The following is a 27,551-nucleotide window of genomic DNA, read 5'->3' as shown; positions in this document are numbered from 1 at the left end:
GTGAAGGCTGTAAGGACACGTGGGGGACTTGTGGGGACCTGTAGAAGCCGTGGGGACACCTGGGGCTTTTAGGCATACAAGGGGACCTGTGGAGGCTGTGGGGACCTGTGGAAGCTGTGGGGACATGAGGAGGCTGCAGGGGCACACAGGGACCCGCGGAGGCTGTGGGGACCTGTGGAAGCCGTGGGGACATGAGGAGGCTGCAGGGGCACACAGGGACCCGCGGAGGCTGTGGGGACCTGTGGAAGCCGTGGGGACATGAGGAGGCTGCAGGGGCACACAGGGACCCACGGAGGCTGTGGGGACCTGTGGAAGCTGTGGGGACATGAAGAGGCTGCAGGGGCACACAGGGACTCGTGGAGGCTGTGGGGACCTGTGGAAGCCGTGGGGACATGAGGAGGCTGTAAGGACACGCAGGGACCCATGGAGGCAGTGGGGGCCGTAGGGACACACAGGACGCACACAGACTGTGGGGACATGGCGGCGGCAGGCGGGCTGGCGGCCTGTACCGGCGGGACGGGAACGAGCAGGGGCGGGAGGGCGGCGGCCAGCGCCGCCCGCGGCCGCCGGGAGCCGGCTCCCGGCTCCCGGCGGCCGCGGGGCGGCGCTGGTCGCCGCCCTCCCGCCATTCCGCCTCCCCTCAGCAACGGTGCGGGGATGCATGGCGGCGCGGCCGGTAGCGACCCCCGTTCGGGTAGGTTCCAGGGCCGGGCGCTTCGGGGTGGGACGAGGGGACCTCCGAGACGCTTTCCTCTGGGTTCAGCGCGGTGGGTTTTCCCTCAGAACACCGGGCTTAACCACACCGCCTGCCCCTCAGGCCCTCCCAGGCGTTTCCCGGTGGCGGCGGTGGATGATATCCTCAAGGATGTGGTGGGGAGCTACCTGAGGGAGCAGCCCTACGAGCCGGCCCGGTGCAGGGACATGGCGAAGGACATCGCTGAGGTACCGCTGCGCTCGAGGCACGAGGCGGCCATTTTGTCCTCATGCCTCGATGGGGTGTCAGGGAGGTGGCTGTCGTGGCGGGAAGGTCCCCAAATATAAATATCAAGTGTAAAACAAATGCTGGAGGAGGCCGTCAAGATGCACCAAGGGTTGGTCTGAGATGAGTGCAGGCTTATACGAGTTAATGATGAGGTTTGTTCGAGCAGCGGTGGCTCTGGCCAAGCACACGGTTCAGTAAAGACTCCATGCTGTGCTTGCCCTGTCCAGAAATGCCATTAATAAGTTTTAAGTGTGTATCAGACCTTTCCTAAATAGGCCAGTTATGGTAGTGGCTGGATTCTGCACAGTGACATGTGTGCAAGCTCCTTGTCGGTTAAATCCAGTCTTGCTGCTGATGCTGCTGAGACAAGACTGTCTTTTTTAGTCTTTCAGCTGATTTGGCCCAGAAGAGCTCACTGGCATTAAAAAAGCGGTACTCTTCCTTCCCCCCCTGTAATCAGCAGGTAACTATGAACACATATGAAGGAGAATATGATATTCATGTACAGTAACTCCTTACTTAACATCTGCGCTTGCATTTCAGTAGTTCAGCAGGAAGATGTGCCTGTTTTCAGCAGATGGAAGTGTTGATTTTCTTGTGAAACGACCACAGCAGCGTACGTGCCGCCTGTCTGCAGGGCTGGGGGAGTTTGCAGTAGATGTTTCAAATGCTGCAGTTCAAAGATTCTCATCAGGATTGTTGCAAGGGCTCTACAGTGCAATGCTTGCAGTGGTCTGTCCCAGAAAACCAAATTGCTGAGCATCCCCTGTAAAGAGAGCTCACCACTTGTGTCTAAACCTGTTTTTCTCTTGCAGGTTATTAAAGCTCGGGTAAAAGACCTTATGATACCGAGGTACAAGATTGTCGTGGTGACACATATTGGGCAGCTGAATGAGCAGAGCATGCAAATTGGAAGCAGGTGCCTGTGGGACCCTGCGAGTGATACGTTTTCGTCATATGTGTTCAAGAACACTTCGCTGTTTGCTCTTGCAAATGTCTACGCTGTCTATTTTGAATAAGGAGGTAGTTGAGTTTAACAGCAGGAGAAATGAACATTCAGCCTAACTCTTCCTGTTTCTGTTGTTGAAAAGAGTTGTGAAGGACCAAGGCAACTTTCACCTGTTTTGAAATATGGTTACCATAAGCCTTTCAGCGGTGAATGTAATAATTGTATTTCCCAGAGTTTTCTCTGGGAAGTGATTCTCTGTGAAATGCTGTTTTGCCCCTGATTCTAGCTGCTTTCAGAACAAAGTAGCTCTGTAATGCCTTTTTTCTCTGTGAATTTGCCCTCACTATGTGATCCCCAAGTAGAAACCACTTTTTTGGAAAGTGAAACAACAGCATTTAAAAACTGTCCCCATTAAATGGCATTTGTGGGCAGCTAAGCACGTGCCAGGCCCCGTGGCTCTGGCTCCGGGCACACGCTGTACTGCTGTGTCCCATCGAGGCGCAGTAGCTCGGTGTTGTGAGCTACCCTGCCCTGCCTGGGGGACAGAGGGATCCCTTCCCGCTGGCCCCAGAGATGCCCCGGGTGGGCTCTGCAGCGGGAGGGCAGCAGAGCGAGAGAGTCAGGAGCTGTGCTCGCCGGGGGCTGGCCTGGTCTGACCAGGAGCTGCCCCTGAGCCCCGAGAAAAGCTCTGAGTGCAGAGAAGGTGGCCCAGAGAAAGTGGTTAGTTCTGCTTGGAGAAGACTAACTCTGTCCCATAGTGCTTGAAATCGAGTGAAAAATGTCTTCAAATTATATCATGTTTAGAGTATAGAGATCTAACGTATCTGGGCCCTTCTGTAGCAAAAAAAAAGTCGAATTGTGGTTCTTAGTTGATACCTGCCTATAGATAAGAGGGGAAATACAACCCTCTGGGCTCAGAAGTGCGTTCCCAATCTCCCTGTGTGCAAATCAACTGTCCACAAGGCAGGACCTCGGGTAGACGTTCCCGGAAGCAGCTGGAATAGGAAATAAACCATGGCTACTGCCTGCCCAGCGCAGGGGCTGGTGCTGGCTGATCACAGGTCTCATCTGCTGCAGCCGTTCCCCTGCTGTGGTGGGGGTCTGAGTCACCGGCCTCGCGGCGTGACGCGCTGCGCAGAGCTATGTGCGCTGCGTTGGTTTTATTCTGATTCCGAAGACAGACTTTTTACTACCCATATTTCACAGCTGAAACCTGCTGTGGGATTTTCGTAAGTAAGAGAACAAGCATATAATAAATTGCTTATTTTGTTATGTTTTATGTGCAAAGCTGAGACTAGAACAGTAGTTAGATGGGAAGAAATATTTGTACTCATGGCTAAAAGTTTAACTCCAAACCGCTGTAAACACTTTGTGGAATCCAGACAACCCAACCTGAACTGTCACTGCAGCTGTTTGCTGGTTTGCACTACAATATTTAACATTCAGCCTTTACTCCCTAGTGTACCCCAAAGAATAAAGCTACAGTTAAAGAATACAACTGAAATAATTGTGGTTTATGTCATGATGTTTTAATACATGAAAGCTGTGACATTGAACCTCGTCAGCATCTGCTGCGTTTTAGCACAGGGAGCTGATATCTCTCTCGCTGCAGCCGATGCTGCAGCAGGATGTGGTAAGCAACTTGGCTACTTCGCGCTTTTTTAGCATAGACATTTTCCTGGTGCGTTGTAAATCTCGCTCTGTCTCAGGCTCAACGTTGTCGATGTCTTCGCTGTCGGTCTCCAGCCTCTGGTCTGCATATGCCAAGGAGTCGGCATAAGCGTTGTTCTCTTGTGAGAAAGGCAGGGGATTGTCACTCTCTGTCACATAAAAATTAGAAGCTAAAAATTAGAAGTCTTGGAATCATGAGTAGTTTATAATATTTGTCTTTACGAGAAAGACAGACCAGCCTACAGCCAGGGAGCTGGAAGTATCATCCTCCGTGTTTCTGATGTGAACCACCGAGATGTACCAGATCACTGACTCCTCACCAGGGCAGTAGTAAAACAGATATGCGAGGTACACATTCTGTGATTAACATGTTAAAAATCCAGTAATTTATGGATTTATATTGAAGAGTGTTCTTTGTAGGAACAGTTGCCCTATCAGTCTTACACTGATATATTTGTTTCGAAGGGTAGGACTGTGATTTGATGCGTCAGTGGCACTTGACCAGCATGCTGAACTGGAACTGCTTGTGGGTCTCCTGAAATGCAGATATTATGTTAAGGCATCAGATGCCCCACAGTTTCAAAGTTCCTGGATGTTCCCACTTAAATTACGCTTGTGATTCATGTGCATTTTAAATGCCACAGTACGAGTGGGCACTGCCTTGTGGCGTTTATAAAGGCACAGTAGTTATCTCGCTTAGTTTAGCAGTGCTCTCGCTTAGTTTAGCAGCCTTTCACAGGCTCTTGGGTAGGGTGTTGCAGGCGGCATCGCTTTTTATGTTTGTTTAAAGCTGCTGCTACAATAGAATTTTCAAAAAGGCAGATGTTACCGCGTGGAAGGTGTAGAAAGCCTCTGTTCCTGTCATCTGCCTCATTTATTTTCTTTTTCCTAGTTACTTTAACCTATCAGAGTACAAATTTCTAGCAGGGCGTGTAATGGCTGAATTTTCTGACTCTATCTAAAATTGTGCTGATAAACAATATATACACCACCATGTGAAGATATTTAAATTGCAGAGTATGTATTTGACATACTATAATCATAATATTCCTAGGGTAAGTTTCTGGTTTCTAGTGGGGAAAAAAGGGTGTGCTGCTGAAGACCATGGTGAAACTTGTACTGACTGCAGCAAGATTTGTCTCCGACATTTAAAATGTTATGGTATAGAGATTTTCAGTGATAGCCTTGGGCTTAACTCATGTCTCCTCAGGTTGAGTTGGAAAATCTTGATCTAACTGTTATTTCTTTAGCCAAATAGCACACTAAGCTAAGCCAAGCAAGCTGCAAGGAAAGAAAAAATGTGAAGTTGCACCACTTCACTTGCTGTCTGAAAGCAAAGGCCGTGCTGTTCATGCCTGAGACACACTTCTTTAGGGGAGCAGCAGAAATCGAGGGTGCAGCTCTGCCCTTAGGTACAGCCTGCAGGTCATTTGGTTCTTCCGAATCCCCTCAGATTTAGGCGCACCTTGCAGGGGGTGGTAAACCTGTAATGCATTAATTAGTACTTACCAAACAGGTAGTGGTAATCAGTCAAATGCCTTTTCCACCGAGAGCCGCCGCAGGTGAAGACGATGGCTCTGACAAAGTCTCTCCCGCAGAGCTTCACGGTGTTTCCTTCACCTTTTCCTTCAAGTGCTGCAATCAGGAGGGCGAGCAAGGCCAGCGCCAGCACCGTACCCCTCATTCTGCAGGTGCCGTGCTTCGAGGTGGGGTGTTGGCAGGGCAGAAGGGATCTGCGAGGCCGAGGTGGGGAGTTCTGCTGAAATCCTCTCATTTATACTGACTGCCCATCCGCTCCGCTGAGTAACGGCTCGTTCTGAGGATGACTTAATGTTTGCTAAAAACAAGTTAATCGCTTGTTTCCGGTAATGTTTTAAGTGCTTTGGGACTTGTGCTGGGATTTCAGTCAGGTATTAAAGACTTCTTAAGACTATGTAACTGCTTTACTGTAGGAACACGTGTAGTATAACATGTTTATAAGGTACGGGCTTAGATCAATACCATTAATGTGTATGTTCTGGAAAAATGAAAGGGTGTTTATTACATGATTTGTAGATAATGGGTTTTGTCTCTGTGTGTTTCCCACACAGCTGTGCTACCACAGCCTGTTGCCTGGTCGTGCCTGTTACCACAGTTTAAGCAACGTCAGGTCTTTTTCTGTTAGCGATCCCAAACTAAAAGGGAGTTAACAACTTCCAGTGATGTCTGCACTTGTGTACCTCTTTGTTACCCCTGCCTCGTTCTCTTGCCAAGCGTCCCCTTGCCAAACTGGCAACTGCGGATGCTCGAGAGAAATCTGCCGGTGCCAGGCAGTCACTCACGAGAAAATCACGTCCTGAGGAGTTTTTGTGGCAAATGTAGGCATCCAAGCCTGCAAATGCCCTGCTGTGATTCCTAGTGCGCTCCCTGGTAGGATGCACAGTGAACTCGCTGTGAACAAACTGTACAGAGCAGTGCAGTTGTTTGACAGCTTGCGTCCGTAGGTATTTGCCTCGCAGATACCTGCATGCAGTGAAGCAGCTCTGCTGCTGCTGCTGCGTGGCTCTGCAGTGAGGCCTGTGGCTGTGGCTCTTGCCCAAAAAGCCATAGAAAAGAGAGGGAGGTGGCTCTAAACAAAGCACAGAACAGCTACAAATCGGCGTCCTGGCCATCCTTTTCGTTTCGGTAATAGCTGAAAGAGAGAAGTGGGTTCACCGAAGCAGCGTGGAGCAGTGTTACTGTGCTCTGGGAGCAGAGGTTACTAGATTGGTTACGCTGCCATGGATGTTGTTGGCTGCAGTTGCTGTAAGCTTCTATAAAAAATTCTTGCAATAAAATGCCTTAAGGAGAAAATTTGTCAATTATGAGGTCAGAAATTCCATGTTTAAGAACAAAATACATACAACTTTGGAGATCTTTAGCACTTCCTAGCACCACAAGGGTTTTCCAGCACCATGTTACGGTTAATTAGTTTACATGATGTGCAGGGTGAATTACGATGTGTTACAGCCTTGACAGAAAGCTCGTTTTTTACCGGTAGCATCAGTAAGTAAACAGTCATGACCACCGATGGAAAATATATGGTGTATTTTGCTCAGATTTGTAATAATGGTTAACACATGATTCACCTTAATGGGTGTCTTTCTTTGAAATGCACAAAGATTAATTTTATGTCAAGGGTAAGCTTGCATGTTCCCTGTAAAATGTGCAGAACACAGAAGGAAGTGAATGTTAATGCATCACAAATGATCTTTAACTTCAGTGATGTGTTTAAATGCTGGATGTTTATTGTCAGGCTAATGAGAGAGTCTGAACGTTCTGTATCTATAAAATACATCTCGCTACATAAAGCTTTCAAGAGCAGGCAGCTATTGCCTCCGTCTGTTGGCAGGCAGCGCGCTTCACTGCCAAGCTTTTGTATTGCCTAGCTCCTGTGATGGGATCCCTGCTGCACTCATCAGGCAATAGGGCTATAGCCTAGATCTTATTCTTAATTACTCATCTGTAGAGGTGCTCGTTATTTTCTGTGAGCAGTCAGTCTCTGAAAAAATCCTCGAAGACACCACGGTCCAGCTGGTGCCTCACCGGGTGCTTTTTTCAGTTTCTTCTGATCTGCCCCCCAAAAAAGAGAGCCTAGGCAGCCAAACGCTGCCTGCTTCCAACCAGCGAGGCAGGCCTGAGCAAGCCGTCCCGACAGCTCGCGGCTTGCCAGCTGCTGAGGGTGGGCTAGGGGAGGTGGTGAGATCTCGAAAAACACAGATCTGGCTTTTGGAGCTGCCGAAGTCAGTCTGTGCTCCAGGACCAGAGCGTTGCCTCGTGTGAGGAGCTGTCAGAAAAGCGTCGGTGTGGAACAGAGTGTATTTAAACTGCAATTGTACATTCTCCTCATTTGTCAGGGGTTGAAAAAGTTGGTCTCTACTTTTGCCTGGTGTGGGATGATGTGCAGCTCGCAGGATCACCTGATGCCACTCGAAGCTCAGCTTTCACCCTCAGCGGTGGTTTATGGGATGGATCCCATGAAAAGTCCATTTGTTTACTGTATGATTTCACAGGAACATACAGACTACATCCGGTAAGGACTGAGGCTGTATCATAAGAGTGGCCTATTCAGGAGGTGATTGTGGCACTTTTGCTTTTTGAGTAACCCAAGGAGAAAAGGCCTTGGAGCTAAAAAACGAGGAGAAAAAACCCAGGAGAAAAGGCTAGGGAGACCTTTCTATTACCTTATGTGTATTATAGGGTATGATACTGCTTGTCTAATGAGGGGGACTTCCAGGGGAAAATTTAGAGTATTTGAAAGAAGTTTCTAACCAGTATGGTTTCAAAGAGAAATTTTAATGATTGAAAAAGAATAAACGGTTTATGTTAATACTACAATAAGTCCTCCTTGCTGTTTACCAACTGAGAATGGTATCACTTAGCTACTGTTAAATAGCTACAGCAGGACCAATTATGTCATGTAAGGTATCAACCTGTAAAACAAGAGGAAGAAAAGAGCTGTATGACAGTGTAATTGCAGTGTAAGACATGCAGTGATCCAAAATTCCTCTTTCCGAACTGAGAACAGAGTTGCTTGCGCAATGAGCATCCAGAAAGTGGGCTAAGGTAGTTTGTATTGTGTCAGCTGATGCTTCTTTGGAATTCTGTTAATACTGTGCTTACCTTTAACAGTGCTCCTTGAAAATAGCACTTTTTGGCAGGCCTGTTTGTATTGCATTTGTAGCATCATACTTAGCAGTATGCAAACATGTATCTTGTTTATAAAGGAAATTAATTTTCAAGGTGATACATGTATGGTAGCTGTACTTAGATGTGATTGCCCCTGAAGTCATTATCTCCCTTTAGCAGTAGTTGTAGTATGGGCCCTGTTGTGCTAAGCCTTGTACACACCTAAGCCTAGGAAGACCTTGCTGTTATCGGAAAAGGGAGAGAAAGTAATGGATGATGCTGGAAAGCGGGGTTCCCTCTGGCTAACAAGGCTCTGTGACTCAGTGGCCAGTTATGCTACATGCCCAAACTCTGTGAAATTAAGCACTGATATTTTTAGTCCCGTTCTGGTGATGTACCCAGAAAATTATCACAATGCTCTTAATAACTGAAGAACTTCTCTGCTTAGAGGACTTGGGCTGCTTTGTGGTGATTTGTATGAAAAAAACCCACTAATTTTATTTTCTAAGTTTAACAACAATGGCCTCACTTTTAGTTTTTAAGGGAAGTATCTGTTTGCTCTGTGGTTTACAGCACTTGGCAAATGAGGCTGCTAATTACCAGCATTTCTAGATGCAACGCTGACAATTGTGAATTATTAATGCTTAATACCCTAAGAATGAAGGTTAGATTAACATCAGCATTTTCGTTCTCTCCAACTTCAGTTTAGTGTTTTACACTGTGTAACTCAGAAGGGATTTTAAAAGTACCATTCCTGCTTTACAAATTGGGAACTCAAGTCCAGCAAGCCAAAGCTACTTGCTCAAAGCTGAAAGGACAAAGGGAGCGGTGCAGTTTGGGGCTGCAGGCCACCTGCAGATAGATCCTGGAGGAGGGATCCACCTGGTGCTGGAGGACCCAGGGTGGCATCAGGATTTTGTACCATGGCCCGAGTAAGGAGGGCCCGGTGGGGCTTTGGTATGAATTAGTATTGATTTATGCAAAAGTGAGCAGAAGGGATTCACGGTTGACGTCAGTCAGCTTTTACACTGCTGCTGACAAGGAGTCTATGCAACAGTACGATTGGAAAGGAACCTAGTTGTAAGGCAAGGCAAATTCTCCCATGGCATCAAGGACAGAAAAGCCCGCACTGGGATAAGGAGTGGCTTCTAAAGGAGCGAAGGCAATACAGCGCCAAGGGTCTGACGGGTTTGCTGACACCAACGAAGTGAGACTGTCTGGGTGGTGGCCAGGAGAGGGCACGTTGTTCCTGTGTTGTCAGCAGGTAAGGGCGTTCTTCCAAATACAGTCACCTGCAGACTGCATTTAGAGGAAGCTCCACCTTCCTGTCCTTGCCCCGAGCGTCCCTCCCAGATCCAGCTGTGGCAAACCTCTGGATTTGCGATCAAGTGAAACCTGAAGTTCGACGTTGATGTTACTGTTCTGAAGTTTCTAGTGGCATGGCATGCAGAAGAGCAGGAACCACCTCAAGTTTTAATCTGGTTATGGAATTCTGTCTGATTCCACCTATTTCAAGATTTATGAGCCAGACCTTTAACAGAAACCCCTTGCTGAGGAATGAAGTACCAGACAAGCATGCAGGCCCCTGAGGACCACCACCTTTTCCTAGTGAATCCTTGTGAATCCTAGTGAATTCCTACCTTATTACTGTTGGGAGCAGCCAGGTTCTGCAGCTCAAACACACCGACTTCTCCTTTAGTGTCTCCTACGAGAAGGCAGTCGGTGTTCTTAGCAAAGAGTACAGATGTGAATTTCACTCTTGGGCTGGCAAAGCAGGAGATCACGGGGTTCAAGCTGCAACCCAGCAGAGGCAAGAATTAATAGGTGACGTTGCATTTGCCCGAGTGTACTATCACATCCAGTCTAGCAGTAATGCAGGCCTGACAAATGTTGTGTGTTTTGCTTTTATGTTCTAGATTAACTCAAAAACTAAGAAGCGAGGCAGTGTTTTGTTTGGTCTCTACCACAACAAAAATCCCAGCTGCTATTAACTAAGATATCCTGGTTGCCTAAAGTCTGTCCTATTGCCTCATATGGGGGGTGGCTAATATTTTTATTATATGAATAATTTGCTTTTTGCTCCCACAAGGTCTGGCAGGCCTCCTGCTCCACTGCGGGCTTCATGCTGTCATTAAAACCAAATAGTACAGACCAGCAGTACAAGGCCGCAGATTAACCAAGCTGCTCAGGAGATGTGCGCCTACTTTGAAGTAGTGGGAAAACGTGAGAGCTATCTGAACTTCTGACCATCTTATCTTTATAAAAGGCCCAAAGTTGCTCAGTTTTGTGGTTTTTCCTTTTAACTATAGAAGTGGTAGAATCTATGATTTCTGCAGCGAAAAAGCAGTTTTACCCTTTATCAGTTCCATGAGGCATCCAGCTCCTTCTCTTATAATCACAATTCTTGGTAACTACCATCTGCTTTTAAAAAAATTAGTATTTCAAAATGCAATACTTTCAATAACTAAGCAAGCAAATGGCACGGAGCTGTCATGATCTGATAACAACACTAATTAGGCAATAATGTGTAGCCTTTGTGCCATTAAGTTTCAGAATCTTTGAGAAAAGTAATTACTTACGTACTGACGCTAAGATCCCAAATTTCTACTCTGCTTTCATTTGCTGCTGCAAATACGAAGGCTGATTTTGGAGACCACATAATGTCATGAACAAAAGCGGTGGCGGAACTGAAAGTTAAAATGGGCGTCTGTGAATCCTGGTGCCATAAAATAATGCTCCAGTCTGCAGAGCAGCTTAGGAACATGTCAGTGCTGAATGGATTCCAAGCGACTTTGTACACAGGACCCTTGGTGTTTGGGAAGAAACAAAAAAGAACTTTGTGTTATTCTAGAGGTACAGCCTCGCAGGATGGTTTTTAATAGTGACCTTCCATGGAAATCCCTGACTGTCCTCTGACCTTAACAGCAAGCCCAGCATTGTTGTAGGTGTACCCATAGGAAATTAGGATGCAGCAGATGTGATAAGACAGGAGAGATCTTAGGAATAAAAAGCATTCAGCTGATTCCGTCCCTTCACCAGTTGTTCGGAGAAGCTGATGCTGAAAGGGCAGCTTCTTGGATGAAGACTTTCAAGAAAAGAGGTGCTGTTAAAGTTCTGCCATCTTTCTCTCGGCGGTAAGGCTATTTAACTGTGGTTTGCAGGACAATCAGATTACTGATTGTTTTCTTAAAATAAAGCCAGAACTAAAGCTTTAAAACAGTTCATGGTACAAGTTTTAATAAATTACTTTAAAAAAAAAAAAAATCCCTATAGCGTAGAAAGTAATCCTGTAGGACTGTGATGCTTTATGCTATGGGAATTCATTCCCAATATAAGAAGTTCAGGTTTCTTTTGTTGCAGATGTTTTGCTTAGTAAATATAAGCAAGGAAACTTAATGGAACAGTTTCTGCTGTCATTATTTTTTCTATGCATCACTCACCTTATGGCCTCTGTATGTCTTTAGAAACTGCTCACTGCATGAACAGGAACACTTGTGGATATGACCCTCTTCTGTTCCAGCAAGATAACAATTAGTATCCTGAAAGAAAGGTAAAAGCAGCCTAAGTTCCATTAACCTATTTATCACTCATCCAAAAATCTGTAAAGGACTGGATGAGTTTGGCAGTGACGGTCCTCTGAAGAGCTAAGGTGGAGTCGCCAGGATGTTGTGCGTTGGGCTGTTTGCACGTGTGCTGCAGAGGTGTACGTGCAGTAGAGATAGCAGTGCCAGCATGTATCAGCTTTGCTATGTGTGTTCTCCCTCTATGCAGAACATATGCTGTGATTTTTGACTTCTGAAAATCTCAGACTTTCTGTGATCCACGTGGGCAAACGCATGAATTCTTCAAATGCTCTGAGGACAAAATACTCAGCTGGATAAAGAGGAGAAGCACAGCCAGCTAAGTCCTAGACTCCGGAGATGTTGAACAGTCAAATTCTCACTGATCTGACCAACACACAGAGGAAAGCTACCCTAGGGTCTGGCCCAAAGCAAATGTGAGTAACATGGCTGAAATTATATAGTTGTTCGCATACAGGGATTACTTGCTTGGTTTACCATATCATCCATTTTGGGTAAAACCGTTATTAGCTAAGAAGCAATTTGTTTCAGAACTAAATACGCTTTAAATACCAGTGCCAAGTCCCAGGCTAGTGCGTATTAAAGTAGCTCCATCTGAGGATCTCACCCCTGCTGCATGGTTTTGCTGGATAATACTTTAGCCAGGATGGACTTTCTGAGCCTACCTTTGGATGGAAGTCAAAGCACATTCCAGGTGCCTGTCGAGATATCAGAGCTTCATTTTTCCTTTCTTTCTCACCTGGTAATTTTTTCTTCTCACTTTCTGTTCGCTTTATTTTCATCAGATCTGTGCAAACAGCAAGAGTTTTTGTCAAACAGGTATGTGACAGTGCTATGAATAACTCGTGCTTCTTTGGAATGCTCAGCAGCTCTTAAATGTTTTTTGTATGGTAACTGGTATAAAGAATGTCACCTAAAATAAAATGAAGCAATTGCAATTTCAGGTGTTATCCCTCTGCAGAAAAGCTGCAGGGGAAAATGCTTACCAGTGCAATCTAGTCTTTTCTGTATAAGCCACTCAGTTATTCGGCCATCTGCTGAGATACAGATTAATCTCTCTTTTTTGCCATCTCCCGTTGCACCTCTGTCCTGTTCCACCCACCTCAGTTGCCATACAGGACCTGTATGTTTATTTGAGGATTCACTGGGACAAAAGATGCACATGATAAATCATATATGAACGAAGACAAGACAATATATTTGAAAAATAATTAACCTTCCATTTCGTAATGAACAGAAATGTTGTTTAGCTTTTCTTTAAAAAAAAAAAAAAATCTGAACATTGGTTGTTTTCTCCAGGAAAATTTTTCTTTTATCAAACATGTTTGATATTTAGTTTCAGGGCACTCTTTATGTGCCGACACACCTTTCGTTAATACCCGAATCATGAAATCAATCTGCACCTTGTAGGAGAGTGCCCTAGACCTGGGGAGCTGCCCTCAGGGCAAATGTCTCCCTCATTGCCTCCTCGCTCTCATTTTCTTCCTAATTCCTGTTTATCCCTCACCTGTTCTGATGTTCTCGCCATTTCTGGCAAGTGGAATCAGTGAGAAAACAGCAGAAGCCACCACTGGTCTCCTATAAGGATTTATTATCTGGGGCAGGATTGGCCTAGTTAGTTCGTACATGGAGTATAAAATTATACATGGTGGTAACTTGCTGCATTTTATTAAAAAGTCATAGTACTCATTTCTTTCACCTTTCCGATGTGGGGAACTTGCTTTGTATGTGCAGCACCAGTGCAGAGAGTTTAATACCCCAAATAAGGACCAGCGGTGTTAAAGCAGTGTAAGCATTTATCGGCAGAAAGAAGAATAGAGAATGATGGCAGTGCAGAGGGAGAATGGCAGTGTCTGAGGATTTGGCTGTATCAGTGTGAAAAGGTGGATGGGAAAAGTCTGGTCGGCCCTCTCTGGCCCTTCCAGGCATTTATGCACTACCACAAATTTTTGTGTGTGCGGTTTTGCTTCAGAAACTTCTAGTATTTGAGAGTATTGTTTATGTCGGCATTTCCAGTCGAAACTGGAAGATACTGACAAAAGCTGGAAATGAAAAAATTGTGCAACATCCCTGAGCATTCACAAGCCTTACTTATCAAGACTGTTACTATTCCCTCAGCTTCTCAGTTGTGGATATTCTTTTATTTGTTATTTGCTAAGACGTGACCAAGGTGGAGGAGACAGGAAATCATAGCCTTACCTGCTATCCAAAAGTGCGGCGGCGTTACAACTCCGTACGTTATAGATTGCGACAGAACCATTGTACATTCCAACTGCTAAAAGATTCGGGCTTGCCATAGAAAAATCCAAAGCAGTAACACCATGCTCACACCAGAAAATACGCTCTGGCCACTGACCAGTAGAAAAATACAAGAACGTTTTAAGTTAATTTCTTAATTTATCTCGGGCTTCTCAACACTGGATACTAAACTGCCAGGCTCTGCTGGAAAATTCAAGTGCTGATGACCATAGTGACTACTCCTAGACAGAAATTAGGTACTATGTTCTAAATGGTTTGGTTTATTTCCTGCTGCAACTGATAAAATTAGGAAAAAATAAAGACTGTGCAGAAATATGACACTGTAAAATAAGTTAGATGGGCCTACTCCAAACCAAATACCGAAAAATCAAGTTCCCTAAGATTCAGCTAGGTGAGTACAGTGTGGGGGTTTTGTTTGTTTGTTTGTTTTAAAAAAACAAACTTGGCATTTTGCAAGATTTCTCCAGTTGCTTTCTATCTTGCAATGGGAAGGTAAGTACCTTTCCAATTACAGAAACTTACCTGAAGATAAAATGCAATCTAATGTACTTCAGGTAATCCGTAAACCGCTATTTTCATGTAATTTCTCTCTGTAACCAAAGAACTGATTCAGCTCTGTTATAAGGTTAAATCCTTAAAGTCCCTGCACCGAGCTCTTGAAGTGGGAAACAGTAGAGTGTTAGTATGCAAAGAACCGTATTCCAGTGTGCACGCCAGGCCTTCTTCCTTCATGTTAGGCACTTGAGGACTATGGTGACATCAGGGAATCCCAAGAGTATTTGATTGTTGTTGACGTGATAAATATGCATCAGAGACTTGACTCTGCATGATTTAAATTAGTCTAATACACAATTTTGGGCAAGTGAAGTTTGTAGAACAAATAAAACTAAAGTTGTATAATTTGATGGCGATCAGGTGATTTTAGTGTGTCACACTGTAACTGAGATTTCCAAGATTTTTTTTAAAACTGGCTAGTTTAAAAAGGATCACTTTTCAGATGGATATGTAAAGATGTAAATGTTACATCTATGAAATCTACTGTCTTTTTGACAGTATTATGAGAAGTTAGATTAACTTCTTATTTTTAGTTTTAGTTTTAGTTTTTTCCTTTGGCCTAACAGAATTTCATGGTAGAACAGAAAAAGGATTGGAAAGGATAATCCTTAAATTTAAAATACAGATGTTCTCTGTAATGAGAATTTGGAAGTATTGAACAAATGGTCTGTAGAGTTTGAAAAACAAAAGGTAAATGGATTTAATTTCACATTTGCTGTGCTTAAGACTTTTCCAGTCTAGAAAACAATTTCTACACACCTGGGTCTACCCACAGTAATAACGACACAGATTTACAGTCTTGGGTAGGTCGCCCTAAGGATTGGAAATGGGATACAGAGATCTGCATTGCTGAGTTGCCTAGCATAGACTGGTGCTGCCTGAGAGCTGTAACCATCTGTTAGTTGTTTGGTGGCCTGTGTGCAATGAGTTTAGTTCCTGTGAACAGATGTCCATGTTACCAAACCACCAGTACAGTCGGCACCTCTGCTGAAGTGTCAATTGAGAGGACGGCCAGGCACAGAAATTAAACTGCTTCCTACAGGCACTTTCTTTGGGTCAAGATTTAAGCACATTGCTAGGTACTGCAGTCACAATTTTCCAGAAATGCGTGGTTTGGGCTAGCAAATTCAACCTTACTGGCTAGGTCTTGCTTTTTGAAACACGAAGAGGGAACTAAATAAAGCAGAAATAGTATAGCAGAAAAATGCATTGAAGAAAAAGAAAGAAAACAAAGTGGCTGCTCGTTACCATGGGGTTCTTCAATGACCAACAGCAAGCCAAGCCTTTCTTCTGTTCTTTAAAATCAAATGCTCCGTAACCAACAGCTAAAAGATCCTGAAAGCACAGATTAACAGATACATCTCCGTTTAACTTGAAGTTCAGTTGTATACTTTTAAAAGGCAACTTTCTGCTAACAGTGACTCTCAGTGCAAAGTCTGGAAAAATAATGCTTATGTCATATGCAAGTAATAACACGCAAGAAGAACAGAATTTCAGAATTTCTAGAATACTGGAAACTGGTTCAACTGAAAGTGCATTCATGGTTGCTATCAGTTGTGTTTGCAATCCCCCCTCCCTGGCCATCATAAAAATATGTCCCTTTCCAGAGATGAATATACATTATTCTATAACCATATTTTAATGTGCAGTATTTAATGAAATATGTAATAATACTTCTACTTTCTCTCTCAACGTTAGCTGTAAAAAGAGCTTCAGTGCCCACCTCAAACTCCTAGCTTTTAGCTCTCTACAGTGGGGTCCAATGAATTCTGTTCATTCCTTTTCATAAGTAGCAGTAAGAAACTGCAGCAAGACTTTAGTTTTCAACTCCATTAATTTTTTTTTCCTACACACAACAAGTAGTTTGTGAAACTAACACTTTAAAAGTAGGTATTTGTTTGCCCTATAATTCTAAGACTGAAGTCTATAAATGTGTCCAGCTTTATAGTACCTGGGGATCTGGTGTACTGACAGTATGAAATGGTCTTTATTTTCTCTTTTGTTTTCCCCTGGGGCAATCTTGCTGGTTTTATGTTTCTTATCCTCACCTGCTTTTTACCTTCCTTCCATTCATTATTTTTGTTGTGGCCATAAGAGAGCTCTGTTGGAAAAACTGAGCCTTGCATTACTCTGAAAGTGGAGATGTCCGAGTCATTCTCACCTCCACTGAAACCGAATTAAATAAACTTCGGCCAGCAGCTCAGAAATCTGTGCCTGTTATTATGCATCTTATCCTTAAAGTTTGATGAATGCTGCTTTCTTGGGAGATTACTGTTAGAAACAAAGATGTGCTATCTAAACTGTCATGAATAAACTCCATGAATGGTGATAGAGTTTAGTAGTAGGGGTTTAAATTTCAACTTCCAATTCTGTAACAGATCAAGCCTATTATCTTAACATTGTTGTTCAAGTGATTGCCCATGGTAAACTGGACTACTTAAATTAAATTCTGGACCAATTAAAGCTATTGTGATACATTTGTAGGAAAAGCCTAGCGCAGCTGTCCAACCTGTAGAATAATGGAGCAGTATTCTTATACGGAAGGACAAAATATGAGTGTGGGATGCAAAGACAACCTACCTGGCTGTAGGGGTGAATCCATCTCTCTGAGATCCCTCCCACCAAAGTACATTGAAATCAGGAGTTTATTTACACCAACAATTGCTTATACCATTTTGTAAACAGCTTAGAAGAAGGGATTCGTTAACTCACTGGGTTCACTTTGCTCCAAGCCATACTGCTCACACTGTGACCATTAGTTAAATCACATATATATGACCACAGCCGTTCCAATCTGGGACGTACAATTTCTTCTGGGGTTTTATTTAGATCTGACAGAATTGATGGGTCAACGAATGCTTCCTTCTGCTCTTCCTTATCCTCCTTTTCCTCGTCATGCTCTTCCTGTTTAGCTTCTTTCACAGCTGCTACTGTACCACTAGTGCCTGATGTAACATCGGGATCTAAAATGCACAAATATGGTAGAGTCTGAGTAGTAACATTTCACTTATCTAACACCAGTCATTCGCATCAGAAGAAAAATTTGTCCTTTCAGCAAGTATTTTGCAGCAAAAAAAAATGAAGATTCGAGGAGTTAAGACATCCTAACTTCTAAAACTGTGGCTGAAATGTTGATAGGGACACAGAAGATGGCTGGATCAGGCTGTAGTGTGCCAGCTATGCTCCAGGTGTTTAATGAGTGGATTTAGCTCCCCAGCAACAATTATGGATTTATGTCCACCCCCCACCAGGAATGTTTCTAATCTCTCGTATTTAAAAATGTGTTTAAACAGGGATTTTTTTCAAGTTAGATGCCAAATTTTAGAGCCACACTTATGCATTGATGCTGTAACACCGTAGCTAAGTTACATGATGCTGTAATAAGTTGCTCATTACTTGGGAAAATTAAGTGTAGAGCATATTTTTAGACTGCGCTTGCTAAGCGTTTTTTTTGTTTACTCACCCCTTTATTTTATGTAATGTGCAAATCATAAATTAATCTCAGATCACTGCTAACACAATAAGAACACAGTAACTGCCATATTGTCAGAACAAAAGTCCTCCTGGCGAGTACTGTGCTCCAGCTGTAGCTAGTTCCTGAAGAGTGACAGAATATAAGAGGTTCATTGCCTGAGAAACTGAAACTCTCTATGACACGAAGAGGTTCAACACCATAAAAGCAGTGTGAATCTGCCTTTTTTTTTTTTTCTTTAATCCCTGTGTTAACTTGGAACTCCTGTAAAAGGGAAAATATTACTTAGCACTTGGGTCCAGGTACAGTCTGCAATGAATGTACTTTATGTTAGTGAACATCTATCAGGCTAAAACTTCTGTTTACCATCAGTCTCCTTATAAACTAAACTAAAAAAAAAAAAAAAGACATTCCAATGCAAAAAATGGTTGGAGAAGTAGCAGAATTAATCTGTATCTTGACTGTCAGGAAACGAGTTTGGCTTAATATTTTGCCTAAGTCTCAGTTTGTGGTGATGAGGGGAGATGAGCCAGAACTCATTTATTCAATGCTTCCACCAAGTACGGCAGGGATGTCTGTTAAAGTGAGTGTAAAACTGCAAAGTTCATGTTGACATCTCATAAACTCTCCTTTCCTTTGTCTATTTCTTAAATGACTTGTCATCTGTCAAGACATTCAGTGAGGGACATAACTCCATGGCTTTCAATAGCATGCAAAGCCTTGTGCTGAAAACAGGGTAGCCAATAAGAAACAAACCTATAAGGACAGGAAACTGCCGATAAGCTGCAAGTTTGGGTTGAAAAATATTCTCCATTAGAATCCTCTCCATGAAAAATAAATCCTGCCGAAAGTTTTCTGATGTTAATATAGCTTCTGAAAGGCATTCCTCCTCTTTGTGGATTCTGGCAAGAACAGCACTTTCCGAAATCACTATAGAAGAAGTTGTGCTGCCTGACAACACATAATATGGGAAAAAACAGTTTTAACATGATAATACTTTGCACATAAAAGTCAAGGGGATAAGAAATCTCCTTCTTCTCCACCTGCAAAAAGCATAGAAGAATCTATCATCACCAAAAAATACTTCCACTATTAATTTTTTCTTGCTTTAATTGTGTTTTCTTTTCTTGCTCAGATACTCAGTATGATGAGATACTTCTGGAATTTTTCAGAATTGGTGTTTTGCTGCTACTGTCCTAAGTAAGTTAATACCAGCAAACTTTGTCACCGACTATTTATCTTTATTTAAGATCATTTATGACGGCATTGTACAGAAAAGGTCTCGGTGCAGACTTGTCCAAGATCCTTTATTAAACTCTCTTTCAAGTGCCAGACAGGCAGACCAAGCATTTTCTTCATGTAGTTTTCACCACACAACGTAGCCATGTGCGTGGTTTAGAAGGATGGGAACACGGCAGAAATGTAAGCCTGGAAAAATGTTACCTCTATCAGAAGAGATAGACGTAGTCTGATCATGCTTTTTAGTTGCATGAGATGTGCTGCTTTTCCCAGTTGTGGCTCTGCTACCTTCTGCTTTTGGCATAGGTTCTATTTCCGATACGTTAAATGAATCGTACAAGTCCCAGGAAGTGGCCATCACCCCTAGAAATGAATTACACTGTATTATACAAGTCTCTTGTTTCAGTACATTATTATAAAGGACTACGTACAGCTGAAGATTTACGTTTTGCACTACACTCCCAGCTGTTTGGCAGAGGGGCTTTAAAACCAGCTGAGGGTCGGACAAGGCTGTAGCGACGGCTGTCGTGTGATTGCGGCAGCTGCATCAGGGTCTTCCACCCTCCAGCAGGGCCATCTCCCAGACACACAACGCTCCCGAACCTTGTTTTGTGTGCTCAGCTTTTCAAACATGGGTTGCAATGAGCCCTCCTGATGCTCAAGGCACACAAAAAAGGGGAAGATATGTTTTCAAGTCAGACTAATATCTATTTTACTTCTTTTTTTTTCACTCATTTTACATACATTAACGAACACAAAGGAAAAATGTTTGGAACGGCATTCCCTGTAGTTTTCTTTGGCCTCCTACACAAAAAAATGTCCATAGTGAGGCAAAGCTCAGCACGTGCATCTAAAACCTAGATAGGCCTCTGTAATTTTTTTAGAGCATTGAGACTGAACATTTTGTAAAATTGCATCTTTCTTGAGAGACTGCCAAGATTTTCTGCTTTCCCCAGGATTTTAACTCTCATAACAGAGGTTCTCTTCTTTGCATTATGGCAAATAGAAATAGAAACCAGCGTCACCGAAAAGGGGAAAAAGGGAACTGTGTCCTTTCGTATTTCAAGAGCATAGCTGGGCATTAGGTGAAGTTCTTCCTCCTAAGAAGCACGCTCTGCTTGCAAAGTGCTGAGGCAGGCAGCACACAGCAGCTCTCGGCTAGCGTAAGGACTGTTTTATTGCAATGGATACAGCGTACCAGTACTGATGTTCAAGTTTTAGGAAGGGCAGAAAAGGCCGCCACAAATCACACTAGCCTGTCTGAACTAAAAGCTCTGGAAGTGAAAGTTGAGGAAACATCTTCTCCTGCTTAGAGATGGAAGAAAGAAAAAACGCCTTTCCTCAGCATCCTACCTGTGTGTGGGGAGTCTTCTGAGGACCACGATCTAGCTGTATGCTGGAGTTTTCCCAAATAAATACTTTATAAGTAAACTAAATGTAATAATAAACCCAACTGCCAAGAGTACAATGCAGTAAATGGGAGCCTGTTCTTATTAAATACCTTTTTCTATATGGTACTCAGAAAGTTTACCTTTATCTTCCATGATGATTTTGTCACATTGCACTTCCTTGTTCTTTACGGCTCCATTAATGGTTTGCATCATTTTTTCTACAAAGCGATCATTTCCAGGTCTATTTTTGCAAAGGTCAACATAAATCCTATTCCGTTCCCTCGGTGGGAAAAAAAGTGTATATTGACTTTGTGAAGAACATTTGCATTCAACTTCTCAGTATATTTAACCGCAAGTTGAACAGGAGAGGATACTCCATGTCATAAATTTACTGCTTGGGTTTTTTTGGATCGCTAGATTTTATTTCACTCTATGTATCGTCTTTCAGCAGCTATTTCTGACCTTGTGATGCTGTTCTAAAACAGAAATGGCCTGTAGACGTAGGCATCAGCAAAAATCCCTACTCCAACTACTTTTGCACTTTGGTGGAATTCAGAGTTCAGAAATACGTAGCTCTCATCACTTGGGAGTGAAAGGCAGCGCATCCAAGAGACAAACATCAAACTACTACATTTCTATTTCGTCCAGCCCTCGGGTTCCGTAGGAATGGTCGGTGGGAATTGTGAAACTTTTTCTATTATTTTGGTTTCAATATTTGAACAGCAGACATAGGTTATACCCCGCCTTAATCTGCCAACAAGTTGCTGTGCTCAGGAAGAGTCACTGTCTGTTCCTGTACATTTGGCAATATGTGCTGTGTACACCAGCTATGTCTGATTCATAGGATGCTCTTCCTCTTCCTTCTTCCCAAAAATCACACCAGTGTGATTCACAGACAGTGGGGGCTGGAGTCCTACCATGAACTTTGTGTGTATACTAACAGAAAAAACTCACTTAGATAAGCCGTTTGACTTGCCAACTGCAGTACACAGCATCTCAGGCTTTGGGGCTTACGTCTACAAAAGCTGTGTGGCAAGTCTAGCAGTCTGACATCCGTCATGGAGAGAACTTTGCTGCACTCTGTCCCAGTCAGCTCCTGGGAGTAAGCCAAAAAACTCTGCGTTCTGGGTTAACTCCCTGCCAAAGTTCATGGTAGTCCAGGGAGGAGACTCTGAAGTGGAAACACACTAGATGCAACTAAGGGGAGACATAATATTTTAACAGGCAAGGTCACTTGCCATGGGGTGAGGTTTCTTCTAGCTAGAAGCACTGCAAAGAGCTTCAGAGGAAGCCAAGGCCTGCCTAGTTTGTTTATACCTTTGTTATGAATAAATGACTAGCTGTAAAGCTACACACGAGAATCAATGCAGAGCTTTGCAATTTCTTACTGTTTTCATTGAAATTAAATCGTGTCATTCATGCATGCCACACTTCTCCACTTCTCATTCCCCCATCTCCTGCATGTTCTCTTGTCACCATGCCCTGCTTTTGCTAATCTGCCTTAATTTATCAGTGAAAGAGGGTATGAATTTGATCAACAAGATGGAGTTGTAAGGAATTGAATGTCAAAAGACAGACTCAAGCCCAATATGCCTTTGAACAAAGGTGAAATGACAAATTGTAGTAGCCAGAACACTGAACCTACGTGTGAGCAGCCTGTTGAGGGCTTTGCGATCAGCAGAAATTGGGTGTGCTGAGCACAGTACATGCATGTACCGCACTACCAGTATACATACAGAACTCTTCCAGCATCTTCTGATTCTACAGACACCGCAACAGATGGCATATCCAATATCCAGAAAGTTTCCGTCTCTGTGAGGTAAATATCCACTCTCCTATCTAAGTCTGCTTTTGTCAGTTCTTCTTTTATCTCCTCTTGCCTCACGTGCACATCTGAAAAATTATATGAGGTTAACAAGCGAGAACTTTTCTGCTCTAAATTTAAAAGAAGACAAATTAATTCTGAAAGTATTTTAATGATCAGGAGCCAAAACTTGAGAGGCACTGAGTTCCTTTGAAGTGCTGGGCATCTCACATCCACTGACTGCAGTGTCTCACAGATCACAGTGCTCCAAAGAACAGTTTAAATCAATAATTATACAGTGTACGTTCTTTACCAGATAAGCTAACAGTTGTGTCTCGTCGAGGGCCGGATTCTACTATTTCATCCAGTATGGAGTCAGTTGTTGATGCGTTTGATATAGAAGTACTGCTGCTTCCGTATGTCCTTCAGTAACAAAGAAATAAGCAGAAATAGTACGTGAGAGTCCAGGTGTCAGTTAGCAAAGCACTACAAAAATAGCAGCGTTGCTATCAGGATAAACCACAGAAGACTCTAAGAGCACATACAGTGATGCTCGCCTTGTGAAAGAAGTCATAGAAGGCTTAGGGAAGAAAATAATGAAATGGTTTGAAAAAGACTTAAAAAGGAAGAACTTCTCTGACAGCATATCCCGAGGCATTCAATAGCTGATGGAAAAGAAGCTATTGAGCTCTCAGATTCATTCTTAGCATATAATAATGAGCCCTCAGATTCATTCTTGGCATATAATAATGTGAAGTGTTGGCTACCTACTGTGTGGTAACGCATACCCACAGGTAGCACGGTTCTCAGCCAGAATTTAGATCCTTTGGTGCTTTGCATGCGCTGAAATGTCTCTGAAATGCACAAGGAACTCATTTGAAGGGATTAGCTTGTTAAAAAAAAAAGGTAATGTTCATAGAGGGGATAGCTGTGATAACTAGAAGTAAAACTCAAAACTTAGGTACAGTTGGGAGGCTTGCCAGCAGATTTTCTCTTCCTCAAAAGCTAAGTGTGAGCAATTACAAATATACCAAAGATGTTTGAAAAAGACAATTTTTAAGATTTGTATTTAAAACTAAATAATTTCGTTTTGTCTTTTAAATGAAGAGCTCTTGTCTCCAAAAAGGATGCGTTTATTTTTCAGGAGATATGTTGTATTTTTAAGTCATTTTTTTGGTGTGTATTTGCTCCTGGTTAATACCCCTACCTTTGGGATTATCCTTTATAATAGCCAGCCTAGGAAACATGACAAAAAGATAGTTCTCAAAGAGCAATCTCTTCTCAGAAATCACAATGGCATTAACTTGGCCAAAGAAAACAGCAAATAATGCTTTTCTTTAAGTTGTATCTTTTTCCAGTGCTGTCTTTACTAGTCTTCTAGTCCCTCTGACTACATAAATACCATCTCCTCTCCATACAATTTGAATGTGTACACACCATCTGATAAAGTGACGTGGTTCATTATTTTTCATTTTAAACGCAAATAGTTATTCACCTTCTTTTGCATGACTTAATTGAATTTGTCAGCCCAAAGATAAAATGGCTCAAGTCATTTGACTTTGTTTATTCCCTCTGTACTGAAGGTTTGTAAATGAAAGCTAGTAAGTAGTGAAACACGTAATTTAGCAGTTTTAACTCAAAGGTTTTTGTATAAGAACATTTTTTGAAGTGGATGCACATAATCACACAGAGGTAACTTGCTTAAATTAGTTTAAAAGAGAGGATCCTTATTATGTTAACAAGATTTTGGTATTTGAACTGAAAGAGTCAAGTTTGTAAAAAGGGTTGTCTGTACTTAGTAAGTATCATTAAAACAGACAAAATACTTTAATATAAATGTGTAACTCTTCAGGGAAACCAGGCCTTTTGTTTCCAAAGCATTTTTCCATACCCACGGCTAAGCGGGTATTGATATATTCCAGCTTTTGAAAAAACAAGCTTGGGAAAGGCAGAGAGCATCTGAAGTAGCTGAAGGGAGTATGCAAATTAACGAGCTGCAAATGCCCCATCTCAGCTGTACAGCCTTGCTCAGAGAACCAGAACACAACCTCCTCTACCTTTGAGGCAGTGTTTTGTCACGTAGCTGCGTACAGGTTCTGTCCTAACTTTGTACGCAGGCCTAACCACTACAAAACCTGCAGTTTGGATGGCCGCATTTTTGAACTGTGAGGTACTCATCGCCATCTCTAAAAACGGTCCATTCTGGTATGTTACATAAAAAAATGTTTAGGAAGGAGAATTTGAATAAAATTAGAAATATCACAGGCGTGTGTGCTGCAGTCTGCTTTCACCTGTATGTATTAGCATTGCAGCAGGAGTTCTGACATAGTCAGTCACAAGTACTGACAAATTCCATTTATTTTATTTGTTACTATTCCTCAAATTTTAAATGACGACTATGACCGGGAAGCTTCTGTATTTTGACAACAGAATGTCATTATTAGCCCTGCACAATTGTTCCAGCTCCCAGCCTCTCTGAAGAGCAGATGTGCGGCCGCTGCAGGGCAGAAACCCTGTGAGACAGGATTTAAGAGACAGCATATTGACTTACCTTGAGAACGAACCTAAATTAGCATTCACTCCCGATGTCTGATGCATGGAGAAAGAAGAGAGAAAAACAGATCCTGTGGCCCCAAAGTAGGCACTTGATGCTAAGAGCTTGCCTTGCCTGGGTACAACAGTATTTGGATCTGGACGGAAGAGTGGACGGGGTGTCACATCCTTTCCTTCATCATCAAAAACCTGCAGAAATATTTCAATAATGATAATAGTTTCACTGTGTTCCCAAAACAAGCGACAGTGATGACATTTGCAATATTTTGTCTTATCTGGAACAACAAGAAGACCCTGATCCAGACGGGAACCTGACAGAGCAGTAACCCCTCTCTGCAAACGATGCCTAATATACACCAGGACAGGGGCGAGGGGGTTTGCATTCCTGCTTTCCCTTTAGGGTTCAGCCTTGACAAGGCTGTCACCTTTGCCTGGGACTTCTTTGGAACTCTCTTTATAGAAACGGCTGCAAAATACCTGGAAAAACTATGTTCGTCTCACTGTCAGAGCCACTTCTCCTTCTTGGTCAACCCCGTTGTCTTTTCTGGCTTACTTATTCTATAATGACTACCACGAGTGGCTTATTGACTGTAACTATTCATGTGAAATTAACAGTACAGCAAAAGCAATGAGAGAAACAATTATGCATCTTACTTTATTATGCTGCTCAAAATACTTTATTGTAAGAAGGTGTTCAGTAGGGTCTTTAAACGACTCAGATTATGTTACGGGAACCTTCTGTTCTTTAGGTGAAGACATACAGGTGCTACAGTCAACACATCTCACGCAGATTTGAAAGCGAGTAGTTCTCAGATGAGGAGGAGAACTGTTACTCCGATTTGGTTTTTGATTCTTGCAGATTGTTTTTGGACACTAATCATCATTTCAGAATGGATTAAGCTCTTGGATAATTTTCTTTCTCCACAGCTCTTCAACTTCAGACATGCCTTTTCTTTCCTCCTCCCTCTCCCACTTCCTTTCTGACAACTTTTAACATCCACAATAACTCGCATTTAAAACTTTTGAGTAATAGTGTAAATGGCTTCTCACCCGTATGGCATACTTGTTACCTACGAGGGACCCCCTGTCCACAGCTTTGCCATCTGAACTCGTGGATCGGCTTCTGCAACTCGCTGCTCTGTTTGCGTAGGTGCCACTTACGATGCTCGCTCGCCTTTGGCTACCAGAACTTGCTCCTGATCCTCGCCTCACCCTGAAATCAGCCGGGGAAGTCCCGTTCCAACCAACAAAATACAAACCACCGAATACGATCACCAAATTACTTGTCCCTTAACTTTAGTGAGTGGTTTAAAAGGTTTAATGCATGCAGTGTGATAATCCTGAAATAATGTAATTCCTTCAGAAAACCTCCGTTCAGCTTCTGAGGAGGCTTGCTGAAGCGGCGAGAGGAGGAGCGAGGTGCACAGGCGTGGGGGCAATGCCTGCTGCAAAATAGAAGCCTAAAAGACATTTTACTGGCACTCGGCTTTCTGGCGCTAAGCTTACAAACGGGAACTGATGTGGCAATAAAGGGGCAAGAGATGCAGCTTGCGGCTGCCTGCGGGGCCGGTTGCACCGGCACGCTGTCGCGCACTGCCGCCGGCTGCCCGCTCAGACCGGCACACTGGCGGAGCCCGCCCGCCTCTCCCTCCCTCCTTCCCCTCCCTCCTCCCTCCCGGCCCGCCGCGGCTGGAGCCGCCTGAGGGAGAGCCGCGCCGCAGGCCCCGAGCCGGGGCTGCCCGTGCGCCGGCTGCCCGTGGGGACAGCGCTGCCGGGGACCCCCCGCCCCGCCGGCCCCGAGCCGGGACTGCCCGTGCGCCGGCTGCCCGTGGGGACAGCGCTGCCGAGGACCCCCCCAGCGCTGCCGGGGACCCCCCCCACTCACGGGGCAGGCCGGGGGCCGCCGCCGGGGCCCTGCATGGCGGCGACGCTGGGCCGGGGCAGCGCGTCGCGCGGTAACCATGGCAGCGCGCCCCAAGACGCGGCGCAGGGATTGGCCGCCAAGGACGGCGCCGCCGATAGGTCGGGCCGCGGCGCGCGGGCCGCGCTCTCCCCCGCGTCCGCCCGCCTGAGGAGGGACCCCGCGCCTCACCGCGGGGCCGCGGCTCCCCGGCTCCCCGTCCCCGGGCCCCTGGCCGTGCCCGGCGGGGCTGGGCCTGCCGGGCCGCCGAGAGCCCGCCTCGCCTCGCCCCGCTCGCCCAACGCCTCGGGGCGCCCGCCCCCTGCCCAGCCCGGGGCTCCTCCCCTGCCGTCAGGGCCGCGGCAGCCCCCGCTCCCCCTTTGTCACTGAAGCACAAAGGTCCTCGGCGGCGCGGGGAGACGGGAGCTCGCTCCGCCCCGCCGTAAAACTCGGCCCCGGTGGCGGGGATCGGGGCAGGTCTGGGCTTTTTGGGGGAGGTTTAGGGGTTTGGTTTGTTGGTTTTTGTTTGGTTTTTTTTTTTCCCCTCG

The 27,551-nt window shown here is 44.2% G+C and overlaps 4 protein-coding genes across 10 annotated transcripts in view; 2 read left to right on the top strand and 2 right to left on the bottom strand.

The window, feature by feature from the left end:
* The first annotated feature begins 611 nt into the window (after positions 1 to 611).
* DYNLT5 (dynein light chain Tctex-type family member 5) lies at positions 612 to 20,690 on the top strand. Of its 2 annotated transcripts, XR_012043540.1 has the most exons (6): positions 612 to 694; positions 818 to 942; positions 1,798 to 3,164; positions 11,714 to 11,799; positions 12,021 to 12,246; positions 19,252 to 20,690. XR_012043540.1 is itself a non-coding variant. In XM_072868585.1 (3 exons), exons 1-3 carry the CDS (start codon positions 658 to 660, stop codon positions 1,999 to 2,001), a joined length of 366 nt encoding a protein of 121 aa, XP_072724686.1. In that variant the 5' UTR covers positions 612 to 657; the 3' UTR covers positions 2,002 to 3,416. The 2 variants fall into 2 exon arrangements, 1 of the variants encoding a protein (XP_072724686.1); XM_072868585.1 differs by lacking the exons at positions 11,714 to 11,799; positions 12,021 to 12,246; positions 19,252 to 20,690 and having other exon boundaries at positions 1,798 to 3,416.
* Positions 3,510 to 5,397, bottom strand: INSL5 (insulin like 5). The gene is made up of 2 exons (XM_072868193.1): positions 5,112 to 5,397; positions 3,510 to 3,751 (listed from the first exon to the last, which is right to left on the bottom strand). Exons 1-2 carry the CDS (start codon positions 5,374 to 5,376, stop codon positions 3,510 to 3,512), a joined length of 507 nt encoding a protein of 168 aa, XP_072724294.1. The 5' UTR covers positions 5,377 to 5,397.
* On the bottom strand, positions 7,932 to 27,250 carry DNAI4 (dynein axonemal intermediate chain 4). Of its 3 annotated transcripts, XM_072868574.1 has the most exons (17): positions 26,989 to 27,250; positions 26,154 to 26,316; positions 25,102 to 25,292; positions 22,864 to 22,973; positions 22,483 to 22,639; positions 20,887 to 21,026; positions 19,560 to 19,718; positions 18,873 to 19,067; positions 17,357 to 17,607; positions 15,893 to 15,979; positions 14,030 to 14,181; positions 12,817 to 12,974; positions 12,496 to 12,617; positions 11,690 to 11,788; positions 10,829 to 11,055; positions 9,890 to 10,043; positions 7,932 to 8,053 (listed from the first exon to the last, which is right to left on the bottom strand). In XM_072868574.1, the coding sequence occupies exons 1-17, from the start codon at positions 27,021 to 27,023 to the stop codon at positions 8,009 to 8,011; spliced, it is 2,445 nt and encodes an 814-aa protein (XP_072724675.1). In that variant the 5' UTR covers positions 27,024 to 27,250; the 3' UTR covers positions 7,932 to 8,008. The 3 variants fall into 3 exon arrangements, with proteins under 3 accessions (XP_072724675.1, XP_072724676.1, XP_072724677.1); XM_072868575.1 differs by lacking the exon at positions 26,154 to 26,316; XM_072868576.1 differs by lacking the exon at positions 26,989 to 27,250 and having other exon boundaries at positions 26,167 to 26,250.
* MIER1 (MIER1 transcriptional regulator) overlaps positions 27,157 to 27,551 on the top strand; it is a 44,041-nt gene continuing 43,646 nt past the window's right edge. For all 4 annotated transcript variants that reach the window (XM_072868583.1, XM_072868581.1, XM_072868579.1 and 1 more), the window contains exon 1: positions 27,157 to 27,480. The gene's annotated coding sequence lies outside the window, so the exon portion shown is untranslated. The remainder of the gene's footprint in view (positions 27,481 to 27,551) is intronic.

Source organism: Ciconia boyciana, chromosome 7 (assembly GCF_034638445.1).
Source record: "Ciconia boyciana chromosome 7, ASM3463844v1, whole genome shotgun sequence".
In the NCBI taxonomy this organism is placed as follows: Eukaryota; Metazoa; Chordata; class Aves; order Ciconiiformes; family Ciconiidae; genus Ciconia; species Ciconia boyciana.
The sequence above is the reverse complement of the archived record's forward strand: the minus strand, read 5'-3'. Positions and strand labels throughout refer to the sequence as shown.

Excerpts from the sequence above, each read along its gene's own strand:
- INSL5 (XM_072868193.1), bottom strand. The coding sequence starts at position 5,376 with ATGAGAGGATTTCAGCAGAACTCCCCACCTCGGCCTCGCAGATCCCTT. Across the intron at positions 3,752-5,111 it reads TGATTACCACTACCTGTTTG|AGAGTGACAATCCCCTGCCT; the intron begins GTAAGTACTAAT and ends TTTATGTGACAG.
- DYNLT5 (XM_072868585.1), top strand. The coding sequence starts at position 658 with ATGCATGGCGGCGCGGCCGGTAGCGACCCCCGTTCGG. Across the intron at positions 695-817 it reads CGGTAGCGACCCCCGTTCGG|GCCCTCCCAGGCGTTTCCCG; the intron begins GTAGGTTCCAGG and ends CCTGCCCCTCAG. Across the intron at positions 943-1,797 it reads TGGCGAAGGACATCGCTGAG|GTTATTAAAGCTCGGGTAAA; the intron begins GTACCGCTGCGC and ends TTTCTCTTGCAG.
- DNAI4 (XM_072868574.1), bottom strand. The coding sequence starts at position 27,023 with ATGCAGGGCCCCGGCGGCGGCCCCCGGCCTGCCCC. Across the intron at positions 26,317-26,988 it reads GGCGGCCCCCGGCCTGCCCC|GGTGAGGCGAGGATCAGGAG; the intron begins GTGAGTGGGGGG and ends GGCTGATTTCAG. Across the intron at positions 12,618-12,816 it reads GAAAAGACTAGATTGCACTG|ATCTGATGAAAATAAAGCGA; the intron begins GTAAGCATTTTC and ends CTGTTTGCACAG.